This window comes from Mercenaria mercenaria, chromosome 7, assembly GCF_021730395.1.
Source record: "Mercenaria mercenaria strain notata chromosome 7, MADL_Memer_1, whole genome shotgun sequence".
NCBI lineage: Eukaryota > Metazoa > Mollusca > Bivalvia > Venerida > Veneridae > Mercenaria > Mercenaria mercenaria.
The window spans coordinates 24024517-24046737 of NC_069367.1; the positions used below are offsets into that span (position 1 = coordinate 24024517).

Here is a 22221-nt window from a genome sequence, read left to right on the forward strand (position 1 = left end):
TCAATGGATCTTTATGAAAATTGGTCAGAACTTTTATCTTGATAATATCTAGATCAAGTTCAAAACTGGGTCACATGAGCTCAAAAACTAGGTCACTATGTCAAATAATGAAACGTCATACTCAAAACTGGGTCATGTGGGAAGAGGTGAGCGATTCAGGACCATCATGGTCCTCTTGTTGTAGGTTTTGTGGTCGGATCAGTTGACAAAATTAAAACCCACAGAATACGTAAAATTATCTGTGACTACATTCATGAAATATTGTGCCCCCAAATAAAAAGCTTTCACAGTAGACAGAAACAGCTACAATAAACTGGTAGTATACTGATATTTCTGTGAAAAAGAATAAATGTAACAGCTCCTTATCAAAGATGACTACAATTTTACTTAAATATGATTATAATTTTATTGAAAATAGCTACAGTTTCACTAATAGTATCTACAATTTTTATGAAAATAACTACTGTTTTTCTGAGAATGACTACAATTAACTAAAATTTAACCTGTTAATAATAGGACAATGTTATTTTTTCAGAACACTACAGTTACAGTAGGAAATGAAACATTTATCAGTGATAATATCTCGGATCATCCAAACCTCAGGTTTTACACAACAGTGTATGGTTCAAGTGTTGTTGTTATGATTGTATTGACAGTGCTGAGAGCTTTTGTTTTCATGAAGGTAAAAACATTGTATTCTATGTACTGTTTTTGGCTTGTCTGTTAACTGCTTTTGTTCAGTTATATTGACTTTGTTTAACCCTTAGACTGCTAAATTTCTGAAATGGACTGGTCCATCATTCAATTTTGGGCAGTTCCATTTATTATTCAAAGGGGTGTTCACTGAAAATTTACTGACAGTAGCGAACAGTGCAGACCATGATCAGCCTGCACGTATGTGCAGGCTGATCTTGGGTCTGCACTGGTCGCAAAGGCAGAATCACTTGCCGCCAGCGAACTAAAGGTTAAAAACTGCTATGTTTTGTCACTAGCTTTATGAGAAGATGAAGCAGTCTTGTGATAACACTGTCCCACTGTGAAACCAGGGGCTGTGAATTTCTCTGTCCCACTGTGAAACCAGGGGCTGTGAATTTCTCTGTCCCACTGTGAAACCAGGGGCTGTGAATTTCTCTGTCCCACTGTGAAACCAGGGGCTGTGAATTTCATCCACAGCTCCTTGACAAAAAATTACTAGCCTTAGGATACATGGCCACTGAAGTACCATGGAAGCTTGAGTAATTGGAACATCTTGCTCTGTCCTCCAACTAAAAATATTTAAAAGACTTGGCCATAAGTTTCTTAAAACCCATCAAGTCGGGCAGTAAGTCTGTTAATAAGTATCTATTTTTCTGCACTGTTGCGTTACTGGGTACACTGAATTGGGGTATTAGAGTTCTGTTATGCAATTTTTGCCAAAAAGATTGACATTGGCAAAGTGGGCAATAACATATAATTAATATACCATATCTTATCATTATCCAGGCAACACTGCGAGCTTCAAGTACTATGCACAATGATATCTTCAGGAAAATGATGGCCTCACCGATGCAGTTTTTTGATACAACACCGGTTGGAAGAATCGTCAACAGATTCTCCTCAGATCTTGATGAAAGTAAGTAATGATTTACAGATTTTCAAAAAAGGCACTTTTCAGTGCCTTTCTTACTGTTATATATTTTCAAATATTGCTTTTTACCTGTTTATTGACAGTATATTATGGATTCTAACACAGCTCTGCCATGGAGGTAAAATTCAAATTCAGTGTTAATGTAAACTTTTATTTCCATTTTTCATCTGCCTCAAAATTGCCCAATTTTGAAAAAAAAAAGAAGTTTTATGCCAAAAATTGGGAGTGTATATTCTAAATAGGAGGACATTAAACTTGAGTATTTAAGGTACCTTTCAGAAAACGTTCAACAGTTCATTTATTTGGGTTTTCTGCATGTACGCCTACAAATTCATCTTCTTGAAATCTCGACCTCTCAAATGTTTTAAAATAGTTGTAAACTTCAAAATTAAACTGAATTGAATTTCAGGGTATGCTACATTGTTAATATCTCCTCTGGTTTTAGCTCACCAGAGCACAAAGTGCTCAAGGTGAGCTATTGTGAACGGTCATTGTCTGGCATCCGTCGGCGTCCGTCATGCATCGTCCGTCAACATTTGCCTTGTGAACACACTAGAGGCCACATTTGTGACCAAATCTTTATGAAACTTGGTCAGAATGTTAGTCTTGATAATCTCTAGGTCAAGTTCGAAACTGGGTCATGTGGGGTCAAAAACTAGTCAGTAGGTCAGATCAAAGGAAAAGCTTGTGAACATTCTAGAGACCACATTTGTGACCCAATCTTTATGAAACTTGGCCAGAATGTTAGTCTTGATGATCTCTGGGTCAGGTTTGAAACTGGGTCATGAGGGGTCAAAAACTAGGTCAGTAGGTCAGATCAAAGGAAAAGCATGTGAACACTCTAGAGACCACGTTTTTGACCCAATCTTTATGAAACTTGGTCAGAATGTTAGTCTTGCTGATCTCTAGGTCAAATTCGAAACTGGGTCATGTGGGGTCAAAAACTAGGTCAGTAGTCAGAATAAAGGAAAAGCTTGTGAACTCTCTAGAGACCACATTTTTGACCCAATCTGTATGAAACTTGGTCATAATGTAAGTCTTGCTGATCTCTAGGTCAAGTTCAAAACTGGGTCATGTGGGGTCAAAAACTAGGTCAGTAGTCAGATCAAAGGAAAAGCTTGTGATTACTCTAGAGACCACATTTGTGACCCAATCTTTATGAAACTTGGTCAGAATGTTAGTCTTGATGATCTCTAGGTCAGGTTTGAAACTGGGTCATGTTGGGTTAAAAAACTAGGTCAGTAGGTCAAATCAAAGGAATAGCTTGTGAACACTTTAGAGACCACATTTGTGATCCAATCTTTATGAAACTTGGTCATTATGTTAGTCCTGATGATCTCTAGGTCAAGTTCGAAACTGGGTCATGTAGGGTTAAAAACTAGGTCAGTAGGTCACATCGAAGGAAAAGCTTGTGAACACTCTAGAGACCACATTTGTGATCCAATCTTTATAAAACTTGGTCAGAATGTAAGTCTTGATGATCTGTAGGTCAAGTTCGAAACTGGGTCATGTGATATCAAAAATGAGGTCAGTAGATCAGATCAAAGGAAAAGCTTATGAACACTCTAGAGACCACATTTTTGACCCAATCTTTATGAAACTTGGTCAGAATGTTCATCTTGATGATCTCTAGACCAAGTTTGAAACTGGGTCATGTGGGGTCAAAAACTAGGTCAGTAGGTTAGATCAAAGGAAAAGCTTGTGAATACTCTAGAGACCACATTTGTGCCCCAATCTTTATGAAACTTTATCAGAATGTTAATCTTGATGATCTCTAGGTCAAGTTTCAATATAAGTCATGTTGGGTCTAAAACTAGGTCAGTAGGTCAGATCAAAGGAAAAGCTTGTGAACACTCTAGAGACCACAAACTTGGTCAGAATGTTGGTCTTGATGATCTCTATGTCGAGTTCAAAACTGGGTCATGTTGGATTAAAAACTAGGTCACCTGGTCAAATCAAAGGAAAAGCTTGTGAACACCCTAGAGGCCACTGTTGTGACCCAATATTTATGAAACATAGTGAGAAAGTTTGGCATGATGATTTCTAGGTCAAGTTTAAATCTGGGTCATGTGGGTTCAAAAACTGTGTCACCTGGTCAAATCAAAGGAAAAGCTTGTGAACACTTTAGAGGCCACATTTGTAACTCAATCTTTATGAAACTGGGTCAGATTGTTTTTTATCATTTCTAGGTCAGGTTTGAACCTGGGTCATGTGGGGTCAAAAACTAGGTCACCCGGTCAGATCAAAGGAAAAACTTGTGAACACTCTAGATGCCACAGTTGTAATCAAATCTTTATGAAATTAAGTCAGAATGTGTAGTCATAGTGAAGACATTATAAACCCACTAGCGAATGATCTGTCCTCAGTGACTGTGAGACTTGCTGTTCCTCGTCTTGACCGCGGGAAGCAAGAGGATGAAGGCATTCGGAAGAGCCTCACACTTGCTATGATCAATGAAGACTATCCTCCGGAATCATGGACTCATGTCTATACAGACGGATCAGCCACATGCGCCGTCAAAGATGGAGGAGCAGGAGTTTTCATTCAATACCCATCTGGCAAGAGAGAAACACTACATGCAGCCACAGGAAAACACTGCAGCAATTACAAGGCAGAGACTGAAGCACTCATGAAGGCCATCTCAATGGTTGAAGACTCGGCAGAAGAAAGCTCCTCAGTCATCTTTCTCACAGATGCACTGTCTGTCATGGAATCTCTGATCAACAATAAAGCTCCGCAGCTAGCCAGGAGAATGCAGAGCCTGAGTATAACCTGCAAAGTAGCACTTCAGTGGATTCCATCCCATTGTAGACTTGCAGGCAATGAAGAGGCAGACAATCTGGCTAAGCCAGGAGCTCAGTCAGAACAACCAACAGAACCTGTGAGTTACAAGGCACTAACGAGACCAAGGATGGAGGAAGATGCTCCTTGATCAGTCTGAACAAGTGATTATGGTCAGGCTCCGCTCAGGGCACAACAAGCTCAATGCTCACATGTACAAGAAATACAGACTGACATCATTGCCAACTTGTCCATGTGGCGAAGAAGATCAGACTGCGGAGCATATACTTCAGAGATTTAAAAGGCATGACCAGGAGCGAGCTGCGACTTGGCCGATAGATATCTCAATCCACCAGAAACTGTATGGAGGCATTGAGGATCTGTGGCAAACCACAAGTTTCATCGAGGCTACTGGTCTGACAGTGTAGTCGCGAACGAAAAGAAGAAGAAGTCAGAATGTTTGTCTTGATGATCTTTAGGTCAAGTTCAACTCTTGGTCATGTGGGGTCAAAAACTAGGTCAGTAGGCCAGATCAACTCTGGTGAGCAATATATAGGGCCATCATGGCCCTCTTGTTTTTGCTTAGCTCAGTAGGGAGAGGGCATATTTACGGATCACGCTGTCATGAGTTTGGTCCCCGGGTGGGTCGTTTGTTCTCCGTGACTATTTGATAAAAGATATTTTGTCTGGTATCATTCATTTTCCAACTATGATTCATGTTCAGAAGTTGGCAGTTACTTGCGGAGAACAGGTTTATACTGGTACAGAATCCAGGAACACTGATTAGGTTAACTGTCTGCCGTTACGTAACTAAAATAATGTTGAATAACAGCATTAAACCGACAACAAACAAACTTTTTTTTCTTTTTTTTTCACAGTTGATGTACGTTTACCCAGCCTCAGTGAGATGTTTCTACAGAATACGTTGATGATCTTGTTTGCTCTCGGAATGATAGCATATGTGTCACCATGGTTTCTGATTGCACTTGTGCCCATGGTTTTATGTTTCCTGGCTTTAAATATCATTTTTACTTCGGGGGTAAGTAAAAAGATTTAATTTTTAATGGTTATTCTTTCAGAATTATTTTTGTTTTCTTCTGATGCTTTGCACACCTATTTAAATCATTGCCACGGCAGATCCATGTTTACATTCCATAAATCAGTTGCAGTTGAAACTTCATTCCCTTGAACTCAACTGAACCAGCAAAACTTTTATGATTAAGCAATAGTTCGAGCCATTGAACAAAATGCACTATATAGGGAGTTTGCCAGGACCTGGTGTTGAGTTTGAGCGAAGGGCGGTGTTTGGATTATCTAGGTTCGAGCTGATGAAGTTTGACTGTATGTGGTAATTAATTTTTACAAATAATTTCTGGTCTGTTTAATTGTATTTACACAAGGTTGGAAAGAAAATGCCAATAACATTTGCAAATTATTTTGGGTTGAAAGATAATTGAGCAGAATTATTTTCTATATGTAACACTAGAATATTGTTACAATGAAATTAGGTCCTTTCCATTGTACCGTCCATAGCGACCATTTTCGTGTGCAATTATTTTGCTATGACAATGAAGGTTATGTTACACTGTATGTTTGCTATATATTTCAGGTACGGGAATTAATGCGTATGAATGCGATAACAAAGTCCCCACTGATAAGCCACGTCACTGCAACAGTTCAGGGTATAAGCACCGTTCATGCTTACGGGAAAAGTGATCAGTTCATTGAAAAGTAAGCTGTAAAAATATTTATTAAAGTTTGAGCTGCACCATGAGAAGACCAACATAGTGCATTTGCGACCAGCATGAATCCTGACCAGACTGTGTGGATCAAACGGAAACATTGAGCAATCTCGGAGGCTATTGTAAAGTCAGAATTATTTTGTGAGGGATTTATTTTTGGTATATTTTTTACAAACAATACATATTTGTGAAAATAATGCTTGTGTATTGGTAGTATTAGTTATAACATACCATTAAAAGAGACGCTTTTGCAGTATGCTAAATACATCTTTCTTTTACTTTCAGATTTAATAAGCTGTTAGACAAAAATTCTTTATATTTCTACTTGTTTGTGTGTTCCAATCGTTGGCTCTCATTTCGTCTGGACCTAATGAGCAGTCTGGTTGTGGGTATCACAGGTCTATGTATAGTTCTCACATACGACAGTCTTAATCCAGCTCTCGCAGGATTGGCATATACATTTGCTATTCAGGTAAGGGTTTTTCAAACAGTTGTGAACATGTACTTATTTTGCATACTGTGAATTTATTAATGTTTATGGGGGGACTAATTTTCATTGATTTCATGGTTGCATAAGCCCATGAAATTAAATTCTTATGAAAAAATAAAATAATCATTCCATTTATCTTCTAAACTTGAATTTTAAGAATTCATATCCCTACCGAAATGTTTTGGCCTAAAACCATGAAATTTTCTGCCCATGAAATTAAATGATTTTACACTATGCAGACAAAATCTCAAGTTAATACCACAGATATCTATCAGTGTTTTGATTATTCGGAAATCCCAGTTGGTAGAAGCCTACAGGGTCTTGTGCTTGAAGTATTTGACTTCAATTGCTCTTCATTGATGTATGTTTGAGCCGTGCTTTTGGGTCAAATTTGAAGCTGACTGGCATGATTCTAGACTTTCCAGTCATTAGTCACTCAAGTTTGTGGATGTCAGCCTTGCTCCTGTTGTCATGTGAGGTCATGCTAAAGGCTGTAACCCAGGGTCCAATCCATGCCATAACCATGCCTGAGTGGCACCTGGGGGTTTTCCTACACCATGTGTGGTGGGTGTAAAGCTGGGTGACTGAGTGATTAAAGTTGATGGCGTTGAATCACTTGCCTATATTTGAATTGGGTTTGATTTATTTAGATGCGAAATTCCTCATGTGAGGAAGCCTGGCTTATAGGTTGCTGGTTCTACCCAGGCCTAAAACAATGCCTGGCGGAGCACCTAGTATCTTCCTCCACCATGTAAAGTTGTAAAGTCACCATATGACCTAAAATGTGTCATTGTGACTCTAAACCCATCATAAGTTTTACTTGAAACAAACAGCCATACACTTCTAAAGCAGCATGCTGAATATACTTTGTTTCTGACATATGTAATCTTAATTATTTTCTATGCCTTACAGATGACGGGGCTTTTCCAGTTTACAATTCAGTTGGCTATAGAAAGTGAATCAAAATTTGTGGCAGTTCAAAGACTTCAGCATTACTCAGAGGTGAGCTATTCTGTAATATTTCAAGTTGCAAAACAGAATTCAAATATTCTTCTATATTCATATAATCATACAGGATAAAAGACCATTTAAAAATGTAGTGTTTTCTTTTGATTTTGATTATGACCAAAATTTCACTTAACTTTGTGGACTGTGACCAAAGATGGGTGATGAGTCTGAGCTTGGCACAGAAACCTCACCATTATTTACACCATACATGTTCAGACACAGTTGCAAATGTGCTTGCAGCTTTGAATTTCAAGCAGCATTTTCCCTATCCACTTTGAAATGCATTCTGTAATAGTAGAAAAACAAAGAGGATTCTGTAAGCATATTATCTGGCTGCTGAATGTTTTCTCATACAGAGTTTATGATACATTAGTTGCATAAGGAGATGTTTAACAAACAGGTGAAGAATATTTCCTGCTCAACCAAATTAAGCAGAGGTTTGTTACTTGGCACTGTTGCCCTGCCATTGATAGTTTGTTTCCTTGCTAATATCTACATTTATCTTTCAGGATGTAGAAACTGAGGCACCAGCAATAATCAAAGACAAGAGACCCCCAGCTGACTGGCCAAAATCAGGGGAGATAAAATTTGAAAAATACAAGATGAAATACAGAGATAATCTCCCTTTGGCATTGAAAGAAGTTGGTTTTACAGTCAGGCCAAAAGAGAAAATAGGAATTGTGGGCAGATCAGGGTCTGGTATGAATGACAAATTGATAGTGTAGTTTTCTTCTATAGATTTTAAGTGTAGTCATTCCTGGGAAGAACAGGTACTGGCCTGGCCTCTTAGTTAGGTGGAAGACACTTTTGTCTCAGAAATTTCAAGTGCCTGGACTGGGATTTGAATCCTGGACCACTGGATTGACAGTCAAATGTGTTACCACTAGACCATTGTGCCACCTGTGATCAGTATGTGGGTTTAACTGAAAACTGTCTTTACCCTTATCATGCTGGACACGATTGATTCTGCCTTTGCGACCAGTGTAGATCATGATCAGTCTGCACATCTGCCATTCAGTCAGTAATTTTTTTTTGGTAGGCACCCCTTTTAACAGTTAATGGTACTGTCCAAATTGAAGGATGGATGAGTTCATTATAGAAATTTAGCAGGGTAAGGGTTAGCTGGAGTGGTACGTTCTTCTTGTACAAATATTCATCTGTTCAGTTGAACTTTTTTCTGCATCATAAACTGTTTCTGCGTTATATCGTAACTGTTTTAATGTTGCTGTTTTTCTTGTTTTTCCAGGGAAGTCATCTTTAGGTGTAGCTTTATTCCGATTGGTTGAACCAGCCTCGGGGACTATATATATTGACAGTGTAGATATAACAAAGATAGGGCTAGAGGATTTGAGGTCTAGATTGGCCATCATTCCACAAGATCCAGTGCTCTTTGTGGGAACAGTAAGGTATGATGGTGCTTTAACATTTTTGTGCTTTGATTTTGCAAGATTGTCTAAGGGCATCCATGTCCGAGTAATTAAGGTGGCTGACTTGTGGTGGGGAATTCTTTCATTGTGAGGAAGCTTTTCAACTGACTTAAGGAAGGTTGATGATTCTACCCTGATGTGACTCAACAAAAATAAAAAATGGTTTATTATAGGATTAGTGTATTTTTTCTAATATTTATACATGCATAAACTTTGCAAGATCATTCTCAAATTTAAGTAGGTAAAAGATGTATAAACTTCAGATTTTGAATAACTTGCCACTCCAATGTTGTTCTAAACCTTGCTTGGGGCATAGAATTCTTATTAAGGTTCCATTCAGCTGGCTCACGGAAGATCAATGGTTCTACCTAAGTGTCTGCCCATACCTGAAAGAATGCCTGAAGGGGCACCTGTAGTTTTCCCCCACCAGCAAAAGTTGCAATATGACCTAAACTGTGTCAGACCAAATTGAACAGTAAGAAAATTCATCAGTCGAAGGTATGGTATAAGGAACAGATCTGGAATGCTTTGTTAGAAATTTAATGTTTAAGTGGCATTGTTCAATACAAATAATGATATCCTTTTTATTAACGCAGTAAATAGAATTTTCTATGCAAATACCACCAGAATGTAAATGTTCTCACTACAATATTTTACTTGCAGGTATAATTTAGATCCATTTTCAAGACACAAAGACAGTGAACTTTGGGAAGCATTAGAAAAATGTCATGTTAAAGAAACTGTAAGTATATACAGTACCATTTAAAAGAAAATTTGACATAGTAAAATATAAGCTGAGTATTTTAACATATACAACGCTACTTCTTTGAACTTATGAGTCTTCTTTGACTGAGTGGTTCAGGTGACTGAATTTGAATCTCTTTTTCCCTCATCTTGGCGGGTTGTGGCACTCTCAAGATTGCGCATGTGGGATTGAGCCCATTATGGTGGTCTTGTGAGGAAGCCTCCCAATTGGCTTGTAGAAGCAGTTTGGTTCTACCTGGTTGCTTGCCTGCGCCTAAAAAAAAAGCATAAACAGTCACCTGTGGCTGTCTTTACCATAAAAAGGTGGGAAATGGGTTTATAGCTGTTTTGCGTTTGGCATTGAATTTAACAGAACAGGAGAACATACTCTACTGGTACCTATCTGTAAAATTATTCCAAAGTTTCAATTTGAAATAGTTAAAGTATGTGTGTGATAGCTTACTATGTATGAACTTACTATCAGAGATACAAGTATTTGTTCTTAATACTGTTGACAGTGATTGAATCTTAAGCTTAAAAAATAAGTTGTAGACTTAGTAGTAGAAAATAAAATTAATGTGTGTACCTTCTTTTGCAGATTTTATGTATGCATAAACATTGTAATTCAAAATGATCCATGCAGATTTGTGTTTTACTCACTTTAGCCATTCCATAAAACTTAATGTACCTGATTCATTGTTTATTTCTCTGCAGATTTCATCTTTAGAGTTAAAATTAGACCATATGGTTGTGGAGAATGGTGAGAATTTTTCTGTAGGAGAAAGGCAGCTGCTTTGTATGGCTAGAGCTCTTCTAAGGAATAGTAAGGTGAGACTACTTGTATTTTTTCTCTCTTTAAGAATATAGGGAAGTGAGATTGTGAAAATGGAGTAATAGAAAGGTGAGATTGGTTACTTCTTTCTTTCTTAAGAATATAGAAGTGAGATTGTGTAGTTGAAGTACTAGTTAAATGAGATTGATGTCATTTTTATGCCCCAAATGGAGGCATATTATTTTTCAACTGTCTGTCCGTTTGTTCGTTCGTCACAATGTTAACTTTTTACATGAAGGCACTTTACTCACAAACCACTGCACCAAGGACCTTCAAACTTCACGTGCTGATAGTACTTACTGAGTACACGACCCCTACTGACTTTGGGGTCACCAGGTCAAAAATCAAGGTCAAAGGTCAAGGTGCTGCCGGGGTGGGGGTGGGGGGCATTTGTCACCATTAGTGACAGCTCTTGTTTCTGTTTAAGAATAGGGAAGTTAGATTGTTAAAAATAAAGTACATGTAGTAGAGAGGTGAGATTGCTGGCATTTTCTGTCTTTAAGAAAATTCAGGAAGTGAGATTGCGAAAATGAAGTAATAGTGAGGTGAGACTGCTGCCAGTTTTTCTCTCTAAGAAGAGGGAAGTGAGACTGTGAAAAATAAAGTGATAGTAAGGTGAGATTGCTGGCCTTTTTTTCTCTCTTAAAGAATAGGGAAGTGAGGTTATGAAATATTAAGTAACAGTAAAAAGAGAGATTGCTGGCATTTTTTCTCAAACATAGCTGCCCGTGTATAGTAGATCTTAACCTTCATCTCGAAAAGCAGTATTTCTTACTTTAATCTCCTGTCAAGCTTGGAACTAAAAGTAAATCTGATATAAGTACACCATCAATTTTAGTATAACTATTGAAAATTTTGTTTTGGAAAATGAAATATTTAGATGGGTATTTATTTATTACTGAAGGACAATAGTAAAGTCAAAGTTTTCTTAATTTCATAATTCACAGTGTTAGAGGCTATAACATGCAAATTTGAGCTGGTTACCATGACAATTGTTATGTTCTGATTGTAGATTTTGATGCTTGATGAAGCGACTGCTGCCATTGATACAGAGACAGATTCTCTTGTACAAAAAACAATCAAGGAAGCTTTTGCTGATTGTACCATGTTAATTATAGCACATAGACTTAATACAGTACTGGGATGTGATAGAATTCTTGTTATGGAAGAGGGAAAAGTAAGTACTTGAAATCATAGCACATAGACTTAATACAGTACTGGGATGTGATAGAATTCTAGTTATGGAAGAGGGAAAAGTAAGTACTTGAAATCATAGCACATAGACTTAATACAGTACTGGGATGTGATAGAATTCTAGTTATGGAAGAGGGAAAAGTAAGTACTTGAAATCATAGCACATAGACTTAATACAGTACTGGGATGTGATAGAATTCTTGTTATGGAAGAGGGAAAAGTAAGTACTTGAAATCATAGCACATAGACTTAATACAGTACTGGGATGTGATAGAATTCTAGTTATGGAAGAGGGAAAAGTAAGTACTTGAAATCATAGCACATAGACTTAATACAGTACTGGGATGTGATAGAATTCTAGTTATGGAAGAGGGAAAAGTAAGTACTTGAAATCATAGCGTATAGACTTAATACAGTACTGGGATGTGATAGAATTCTTGTTATGGAAGAGGGAAAAGTAAGTACTTGAAATCATAGCACATAGACTTACTACAGTACTGGGATGTGATAGAATTCTTGTTATGGAAGAGGGAAAGGTCAGTACATGTAATCATAGCACATAGACTTAATACGATACTGGGATGTGATAGAATTCTTGTTATGGAAGAGGGAAAAGGTGAGTACATGTAATCATAGCACATAGACTTAATACCATACTGGGATGTGATAGAATTCTAGTTATGGAAGAGGGAAAGGTGAGTACATGTAATCATAGCACATTGACTTATTACAGTACTGGGATGTGATAGAATTCTTGTTATGGAAGAGAGAAAGGTGAGTACATGTAATCATAGCACATAGACTTAATACAGTACTGGGATGTGATAGAATTCTTGTTATGGAAGAGGGAAAAGTAAGTTCTTGAAATCATAGCACATAGACTTAATACAGTACTGGGATATGATAGAATTCTTGTTGTGGAAGAGAGAATGATATTAAGTACTTGTAATAGTAGCACACAGACTTGCAGTACTGTGATAAGATTGAATTCTAGCTATGGAAGAGAGAAAGGTCAATATTAGTAGTGAAGGACATTCTTAGTTTTAGTGAGATGGTTGTTTCTTTTTGATCTTTGCATGTACATTTCAGTTTATACAGTAACTGGCTAGATTTGTATTAACAAAACTGTGACCTGGGCCCAGTTGTTCGAAACTTTAACCGGCTGTTAAACTAACATCCGGTTAAATTTTGATTCAAAATACCACACTTAGTGGGATACACTTAAGTGTATGATGTTTTGATTTTATTGTAAAGATTTTACAGTGTTCAAAATTCTTACCTCATACATTTGTTTTTCTAAGTCTTCTGAAATGCCGAAAAACTAACCCTAAAAGTTAATCAACCGTTAGCTTAATCACCTGTTAAAGTTTCGAACAACTGGGCCCAGCTGTGTATTGCATACTGTAAATATCATTGCAAGAGGTTTTATACCAGATTCATTCGCATGTTTAAAAAAGAAAGTTGATCACTGAGCATTCAGAAAACAGAACACCTGTTTGAAGGGGTTATATCTTCAGAAAATATTTGAAGGCTTATTTTATTTATATCACAATAAATTCAATAAAATTAATATTTCAGGTTGTTGAGTATGGGAGACCAAAGGACTTAATGGCTAGTGATAAATCTAAGTTTAAAGCTATGCTAGAAGCTGCAGAAAAACAGCAGGAACAGATATAATGTTATACCGGTGTAAAATATGCAACTATAGGGCATTGTATAGGATTCTGTGTGAAACAGACAAGTTTCTCATGAGGCAGGTGTTTGTCTTGATCCAACAGGATGCAGGACTTAGCTTCTAGTTGAAACAGAAGTAGTGTTTGTGGTTTTGTGACTACGGGTCACACGTTTAGATCTTGCGGAGGACTGAGCATGGGATATGTTGAATTTTGACAAGAGTTGTGAAATGTAGATTAAGATTTTCTACAGACCAGTTACAGGTGGGATTTTCAAATGTTTTTTTTGTTACTGATGGGGTAAATTTTCACTGTGTGTGGAAAGGAGATTTTTTATTAACTTTGTAGGGAATGTTCCCATGACAGAAACCAAAAAAAAATGTTTGTGTGTTGTATAATTTTATGTGGGTTATTTTAAGAGAGTCCATCCATTATTATAATATAATAAGCACGAAAAGCCCAACGGTAGCTGTGCTATTTATAGCCATATGTTTCTTTATAAAGTCTTGTGGATGCCCGATCATGATTCTGAATCTACAAAAAAACTTTAGCAGTAGAATCTCAATTCACAGGTATAATGTATAGCTTTAATTGTCATACATTGAAAATGCTGTGTTTTTCTATTACTGTGTTCTGAATTCCATAAAACAACTAAACACCTTCACTCTTAACCCTTACCCTGCTGTATTTCTATAATGGACTGGTCCATCTTTCAATTTGGACCATACCATTTATTATTCAAAGGGGTTTGTAAAATTTACTGACTGAATAGCGAACAGTGCAGACCATGATCAGACTGCACGGATGCAAAGGCAGAATCATCTGCCGCCAGCAGGCTAAGGGTTAAAATCAGTTCATAACAGTATGTTCTGTGAACTAACTTTACAATAGTAAAGGTTTTCTTGCCATTCATGGAAAGTACTACTTACTGAATAGTAAAGTAATGAATGATTTTAGTAATTTATAGTACGTTCCATAAGTTGATTGAATATTCCTAAATCTGCATATCTGCAAATAAATGTGCAATAGCAGTTTTGTGCACTTATTCTAGTTCAAGAATGAATATTAATGAGTCAATAACATAGCATAGGCCATAAAAGGCCAAAAACATTTATATTTCAATTTTCTCTTTTTTGGCAAAAAATCAATCTCATGCCTGTTTTTATAGAGAAAAGGAAGTAAAATCCTACCTTAATTTAGGCTGTTCGTTATAATTCTGTAAATAAGAACAGTATTCCTAGATTAAGAGTCACTTGGTGTTAATGCAAACTCACATACACATGTGTTGTACAGGCTGAGTGACATTAGCATTTGATTGTGCAGTTTGGCCTATAACAGTGCATATTTGATATAAACAAATAAACCCAACCCTCTGTATAGATTGGTATTCATCAGTACATGTTCTTTAGAAAATGGAAAATCTCCTGGTGCTTGGCTACAGCCGATCTTTCAATTTTCCATAGACTAGTACAGATGAACACTGATACATACAAAATAAAAGGCAGCATGGAATAGTTTACTGTATTAATACCTGATTTCAGGTTCATAAAACTTGAGTATGGAGACCAGTCTCCAAATGCAGTCTTCTGATTGGTCAGTTTTAAAATTATGCTCAGAAACAGCCAATCAGATTCTAGAGATTTTAGACTGGTTTGAAAACTCTGTTCTTAAATGCTGACTATGTTCAGAACAGTTGCTGGAGTACAGTCAGCATTGTATTAAGAGACCTCAACAAGTATCATATCTCTTAAAAATAGTTTCTTAAATAAAATTTGGTATAATAAGAATAACAAGTATTTATTGAACTGTTGGAAATCTGTGTAAACATATACACATATGCAATGTATGTATCATTTGCATCATATCATATCATCATAATATCATAACTCAAATATGATCTTATTCATATTTCATCATCATCATCAACCTGCTTGCTTCTCAGACTGGGTGAAAATGCCCTATGTCAATACTTAGGCCATGGATTTACCTGCAGGGGCAGTTTTTTTTTTATCGTTTCTGGTTATGTTTTGAAATTATTACTAAATGTTACTACAGTGATACAGTAAAAACATTTTGATTTATTATAAGTGGTTGTTTAATCATAAAAACTTGCTTGATAGAAACAGTTGCAAGCAGGATGTTGACTGTACTTCAGGTATATATTTGTATGACTTCCTTCAGAAGGTATAAATGTGATTATGTCTTAAATGTATTTTAGTTGAACTTTGCGTTATTTTTCTATATTCGTTTAATACATTATTGCCAAAAAAAAATGTTTCCCTGGATATATTTTGCCTCAGTTTGTGTTACAGATTGTGCCTATGGTAAAACCATTGCCTTAAACATTTTGTTGATTAACCTTTAGCCAGCTGGCGGCAAATGAATCTGCCTATGCGACCAGTGCAGACCAAGATCAGCCTGCATGTCCTTGCAGGCTGATCCTGGTCTGCACTGTTCGCTATTCAGTCAGTAAATTTTCAGTGAACACCTTATCCAATAATAAATGGTATTATCCAAATTGAATGACGGACCAGTCCATTGTAGAAATTTAGCTGGGTAAGGGTTAAACAAGATACTGCAGTGCTACGTATGCTAAAGGCCGTTTGTAAATATCACATTTTAATGTACATATGGTTGACTTTGGGATGTTGAAATATTTACAAAAGTTTAATGCTGTCATGATATATGTTAATTAAATTTTCAGTCGTAATGGAAAAGAGAGAAAACATTTCACCATTAAGGCTAATTAATCAGCTTACTTTGTAATGTATAAGAAAAAAAAAGAAAGTAATAATTTGATAAAAGGTTATATAATTTTTGATAAATTGTTCAATAAACTTCTACTGTTAACGTTATTCATGTATGGCATTCATTACAAAGTCACAAACGTAATTGGGCACAAAATGTCCAGTTGTTTTGAAACATTTTTATGACACAAAAATATTCACTTGTATTCTCAATCAAAATATCAGTGTTAAAAAATCAAGAGTCTTTGCAAATGGAAATTTATTTTACATTTTTAGCTCACCTGAGCATGATTGCTTGTGGTGTGTTATGATTGCTCATTGTCCATAATCCACCTATTGTCCATCCTGCTGCTCATCCATCGCCAATCCCTCCGCACTTTTCTTCGTTTTCTGTGCATTACTGTTGTAGTCATAATAAAGTTTCTGAAAATGGCGAAGGATCAGATTAATCTGACTGCAACCTGTTTCCGATTACTCCCGATGATCGATCATGAAAATGGACTGAATAAGCATCTCTATCCAAAATGCCCTCAGCCTGCTTTAGTAGTCTGTGTTTGTTTTTGCCACCCAGTTTTAAAGACCTAAGAAGCATAGAGTATTTGAACTGTTTGTCATCTCTCACACTTATTTGAGCTGTGCCATGAGAAAACCAACAGAGTGTGTTTTGTGACCAGCATGGATCCAGACCAGCCTGCGCATCCGTCAACAGCATGGATTCTGACCAGACTGCGCGGATGCGCAGGCTGGTCTGGATCTATGCTGGTCGCAAATGCACTATGTTGGTTTTCTCATGGTGTGGCTCATTTATGTAATCAGCTTCTACAGCTTCTGGAACTTTTGACACCTGGAGTATAATGTGTTCCTCTTCCAAAGTTGCACACTGTCTAGCTTTTTTAGGCCCTAAACTTAGCTGAGCATTCTATAGGCATCATGGCACTCTTGTTTAATTATATTTTGTTTCAGATTAAATGATTTATGTAAGTTACACATTGTTGGTTTGATATGTGTAATGCTTTACAAATGGCATTTTTACCCATAAATAACTACAGTGAAACACCGCTCGCTCGAGCATCGATGACTCGAGCACCCGGGCTCGCTCGAGCAATTCATGTGGTCCCGGCCAATTTCCTTCTATTTTCTATGTGAAATTACCATGGCTGGGTCGAGCATCGATAACTCGATCGCTCGAGCATGACACCTGGTCCCTGTGTATTAATTTACTCTTTGTTGCTTATGGCAAACTCGAGCAGAGGTGTCAAAATTTTTCACACCTTCGGCGATCAAAATGTATCGGTTAATTTAAAATTTTCGCACGTTGTGAGAATTGCATGGTCTATTCCCCGACTATCTTAAATGTTTGTTTGTCGGTATATTTGATCTGATAATGAGATTAATTATTGATGAAAGGTGGAAGAAAAATTTTATTGATCAAAATTGTTATTAATTAATATTTGTTATTACTTTTTCTGCGGGATCGAGAAGATAATTATGAGATTTTAATATTTTAATCAACAGTTGTTTGCATGCAAATAAAGGAAATAAGATAGCCTTTTCATAAAATTGAGACGATAATTATGAGATCTTAATTTGGAGAAGAAAATTGCGAATTCGATTACAGTATTTCAATAAAAAAAATGAAATGTCTGAGCTGTTTCTTCACATGTGCCATTTACGATCTATCATAAATAACGTTTGTAATACGTTTTTTGAAAATGTCACGAGTGTGTTATTATTACGCATCACCGTTTCCTCTGCAAATGGTCTCGATGACAATTGGTAAAACAAACTTCAATTTTCTTAGTATGTTGGTCCATGTTTGGGTCGCTCGAAACCATGGATAACTCGAGCATTTTGCTCATCCCCTTGCGACCTCGAGCGAGCGGTGTTTCACTGTAAGTTACATCTTCCAGTTACAAATTATTTGTACTTAAATATATAAATATATAAGTTACACATTGTAGATTTGTTACTTGTTGTCATTTGCAAATGACATTTTTATCCTCTAGTAACTATGTTACATTTATTCTGTTACATTATTTTTATACTGAAATGTTATATGTAAGTTCTGTATTGTAGATATGTTACATATTATTTATTTTTTAAAGATGGCTTTGCCTGTAAAACGCAGATGCACCAGTATAAAGGGTAAATAATTTTATCAGTGTACTTTCATACCAAAGTTTATGAAGGTATAAATATCTATGTATAGTTAATAGTATACATTATTTTATCACAGTGTTATATTTCTTAAGAATGCTTTGAACTTAATTACTGACAGACTATATGTTACAGAAACACATGAGAATTAGTTGTTTTTACTACCTTTTACAATGAAAATCGAAAAAGGGTTTGTAATACTTTACTCGGGCCTCAATTATAAATATCTGTATTTAACGTGCATTGAACTCTAAATCCTCCAAAGCGTTATTGGTAATGGCAGCGGAAAACTTCTTTATTGCCGTGGTGGTCCAGGTTCGTTTCCTAACGCGGTCATCTTTTTTCTTGATTTGGCATTTTATAAAATAGTTAGAAACAAAAACACATATTTTAATAATCATAATATTACCAAACTTTAGTTTGAAAGAAAGATAATTTTTTTATCCAAAGTCTGGAGGTCAATACCTTTAAGTGGATAGATTTGTGAGTAAAAATAGTAGCTGCTTGCCGATTCCAGATGTTTCGCAGAAGGAAATTTCCAAAAACTTAAGTGCTAAAGATAAGTTTGTTTATCTTTACTTTACTACAATGACATGGCATGGTGTAAAATTTAAATGTACACAGCCTGATATTTTTACCCCACGAACTTTTCCAGTTTTACAGTAACAAGTATTTTTTATTACTTATAATAATATATTATACTCCACAATGTACAAACAATACACTTCTATTTAGACCTTTAAAGTTACAGATTCTGTTAGATGTTTATATTTTTTTATTGTTTATATGAAGTCGCCAAATGACATCCGTATCTGACAGTTAGAGGTCATTTCTGTCTTGCGGATATATTTATATATTACATGTATTTGGTCTGAATTAATAACCAAGGATATTTCTTGCCCATTTATTATTTCATGACATCTTCTTACTAGTTAGATCTGTATATCACAGGCAATACAGTTTTTTTTTCTGTATATCCTAAAGCTTATTATCTTGGCATAGAATTTTTCCCACATTTTAGTAAATCTATTGTAGACTCTTTTTTTAAGTGGTCTTGTTATAAAATTGTTAGTAAACACATGCTTTTCTATCGGCTTAATGACAAAATAGACATAAGTCCTTTCAGTTTTAGTAATTAAAAACTGAATTAAAGCTACATGTATATTACCCGTATCATAAGTACAGTTCATACTCAAAATGCAAGGCATCAGAGTTATTTGACTTTAATGGCATTAGCTATTATTCTCCTACAAGTCTTGTCTCTCAGTTCAAATCATGGGCCACCACAGGAGCCATTGTGTTGCACAGAACATGTATTTTACATATGATCCGCGCCATGAGAAAACCAACATAGTGCGTTTGTGACCAGCATGGATCCAGAACAGCCTGCACATCCGCGCAGTCTGGTCAGGATCCATGCTGTTCACTTTCAGAGCCTATTACAGTTAGAGAAACTGTTAGTGAACGGCATGGATCTGGATCCATGCTGGTCGCAAAGCCACTATGTTGATTTTCTCTTGATGCGGCTCATATAGTACATGGATTTGTTGATGCTTCTACGCATTTGTTTCAAGCCAGGTCACTTAGTCAGATTGTCACATGGATATAAAGTTACAATACATGCAGAAACGAAAAAGAAGTTCCAGCAAAGAAATGTTAAGATTAGGCATTACCATTGTGGTTCCCTCCTCAAACGAACAACTTTTGCCCAATTAGACTTCTTGTTGTTATCATGTAATTTTATCAAAACTGAATATTGATGATAAAATAGGATAGTGGAACCAACAGCCAGCGCAGAATAAGATTAATCAATTTCTTGTTATAACCAATGTTTCAACTCTCACAAGTCTTCTTCAGGGTAAAGAATATCAAAAAATATCTAATATGCCTTGTACTTTTTATTAGCCTTTGCTGAAAATATGTAAGTTTTGTATGATTGTTATTGATATGGTTTATGTTTAGGTCTTGTTTATTAAAGAGTAGACCATGCCAAAGTTCAAATTTGCCATGATTTGTTTTAAGAATCTCTTGTAAATGACACTTACCGGTAGGTATTTTTACCTATTTAATGGTAGCTTATTACCAGATTTCAATCTTTGGTTTTATGCCATCTTATGTTTTTTGTGCGAGATTTTTATCAACATTCCGATGCCTTAGATATTTATTTGTCACTTTGTTATTGTTATTCTTTATTTTGATTTGTTTTAGTTTTTTATACTTCTTTTTTTAATCCAAAAAAAAAAAAGCATGACCCAAAGCATTTTGGAAAACTTTGTCGAAAATGTGCATTTGAGCCGTGCCTTGAGAAAACCAACATAGTGCGTTTGCGACCAGCATGGATCCAGGCCAGCCTGCGCATCCATGCAGTCTGGCCAGGATAGATACTGTTCGCTTTCAAAGCCTATTGCAATCAGAGAAACGGTCAGCGAACAGCATGGATCCTGACCAGACTGCACGGTTGTGCAGGCTGGTTTGGATCGTTGCTGGTCGCAAAACCACTATGTTGGTTTTCTCATGGTGTTGCTCATTTGGTTTCATGTTTAATAATTAGAAGTCTTCAAAATTTGTTTTTATACGTGTTGTTTACTGTATGGAAGGTTAACATACTGCTTTAATTTGGAGTTGTATTTTATTTATTTTGAATGTATGTTACTTTTACATATAGAGAATATATATTTCATGCATTGATCTGTGAAAGCATTGTTTTATTGGCAGGATTTTGTAATAAAACAAAAAAAATAATTTTTTTTTATGTTTTTGATTTGAAAACAGGCCATATATTTATAGTCCCTCACACTGGTGTTCCATGTGGATGTTGGAGGCGGCGGTGGGGGAGGAAGTGCGGGGGTATATAGTTTGTCCCTGTCCATCCATCAGTTAGTACATTAGCTATTATGTAAGGCACAAAGAGAATTGCTGAATATTGTGCTGACTATTCATTATGCCCCCTTCGAAGAAGGAGGGGTATGTTGTTTTGCAGATGTCGGTCGGTCGGTCTGTATGTAGACCAATCCGTTTCCGGATGATACCTCAAGAATGCTTGGGCCTAGGATCATGAAAGTTGATAAGGAGGTTGGTCATGACCAGCAGATGACCCCTATACATTTTGAGGTCAGTATGTCAAAGGTCAAGGTCACAGTGACCCTGAACAGTTAAATGGTTTCCGGATGATAACTCATCAACGATGAAATTTGATTGGCAGGTTGGTCATGACCAGCAGATGACCCCTATTGATTTCCAGGTCAGTACGTCAAAGGTCAAGGTTACAGTTACCCAAAACAGTTAAACGGTTTCTGGATGATGACTCAAGATTGCTTGGGCCTAGGATCGTGAAAGTTGATTGGAAGGTTGATCATCACCAGCAGATGACCTCTATAGATTTCGCGATCAGTAGGTCAAAGGTCAAGGTCACAGTGACCAGGAACGGCAAAACGGTTTCCGGGCAATAACTGGAGAACGCTTGGGCCTAGGATCAGGAAAATTGATAGGGAGATTGGTCATGCCCAGTAGATGAACCCTATTGAATTTGAGGTCATTAGGTCAAAATTCAAGGTCACATTGGCCAGGAACAGTTAAACAGTTGGTAGACAATAACTTGAGAACGCTTGGGCCAAGGGTCATGAAAGATGCTAGAGAGGTTCATCATGACCAGCAGATGACCCCTATTGATTTTGAGGTCGAAAGGTCAAAGGTCAAGGTTACATTGACCCGGAACATTTAAACCGTTTCCAGACAATTACTTGAGAGCACTTAGGCCTGGGATCATGAAACTTGATAGGGAGGTTGATCATGACCAGTA

The 22221-nt window shown here is 36.5% G+C and overlaps 1 protein-coding gene and 1 long non-coding RNA gene across 3 annotated transcripts in view; both read left to right on the forward strand.

Moving 5' to 3' along the window:
- The window catches only part of LOC123555998 (ATP-binding cassette sub-family C member 5-like), a 61754-nt gene extending 47205 nt beyond the window's left edge, over window positions 1-14549 (forward strand). For both annotated transcript variants that reach the window (XM_053547794.1, XM_053547793.1), the window contains exons 22-33: window positions 536-682; window positions 1483-1612; window positions 5287-5447; window positions 6018-6139; window positions 6436-6622; window positions 7553-7642; window positions 8158-8347; window positions 8895-9054; window positions 9739-9817; window positions 10534-10647; window positions 11664-11828; window positions 13424-14549. In XM_053547794.1, the coding sequence (XP_053403769.1) occupies window positions 536-682; window positions 1483-1612; window positions 5287-5447; window positions 6018-6139; window positions 6436-6622; window positions 7553-7642; window positions 8158-8347; window positions 8895-9054; window positions 9739-9817; window positions 10534-10647; window positions 11664-11828; window positions 13424-13522 (1644 nt within the window). In that variant the 3' untranslated portion in view covers window positions 13523-14549. The remainder of the gene's footprint in view (window positions 1-535; window positions 683-1482; window positions 1613-5286; window positions 5448-6017; window positions 6140-6435; window positions 6623-7552; window positions 7643-8157; window positions 8348-8894; window positions 9055-9738; window positions 9818-10533; window positions 10648-11663; window positions 11829-13423) is intronic.
- An 885-nt stretch (window positions 14550-15434) lies between these two features.
- LOC128558463 (uncharacterized) lies at window positions 15435-21164 on the forward strand. Its single transcript, XR_008371645.1, has 2 exons — window positions 15435-17313; window positions 18163-21164. It is a non-coding gene; the product is annotated as an uncharacterized LOC128558463 (long non-coding RNA).
- Window positions 21165-22221: the final 1057 nt, after the last annotated feature.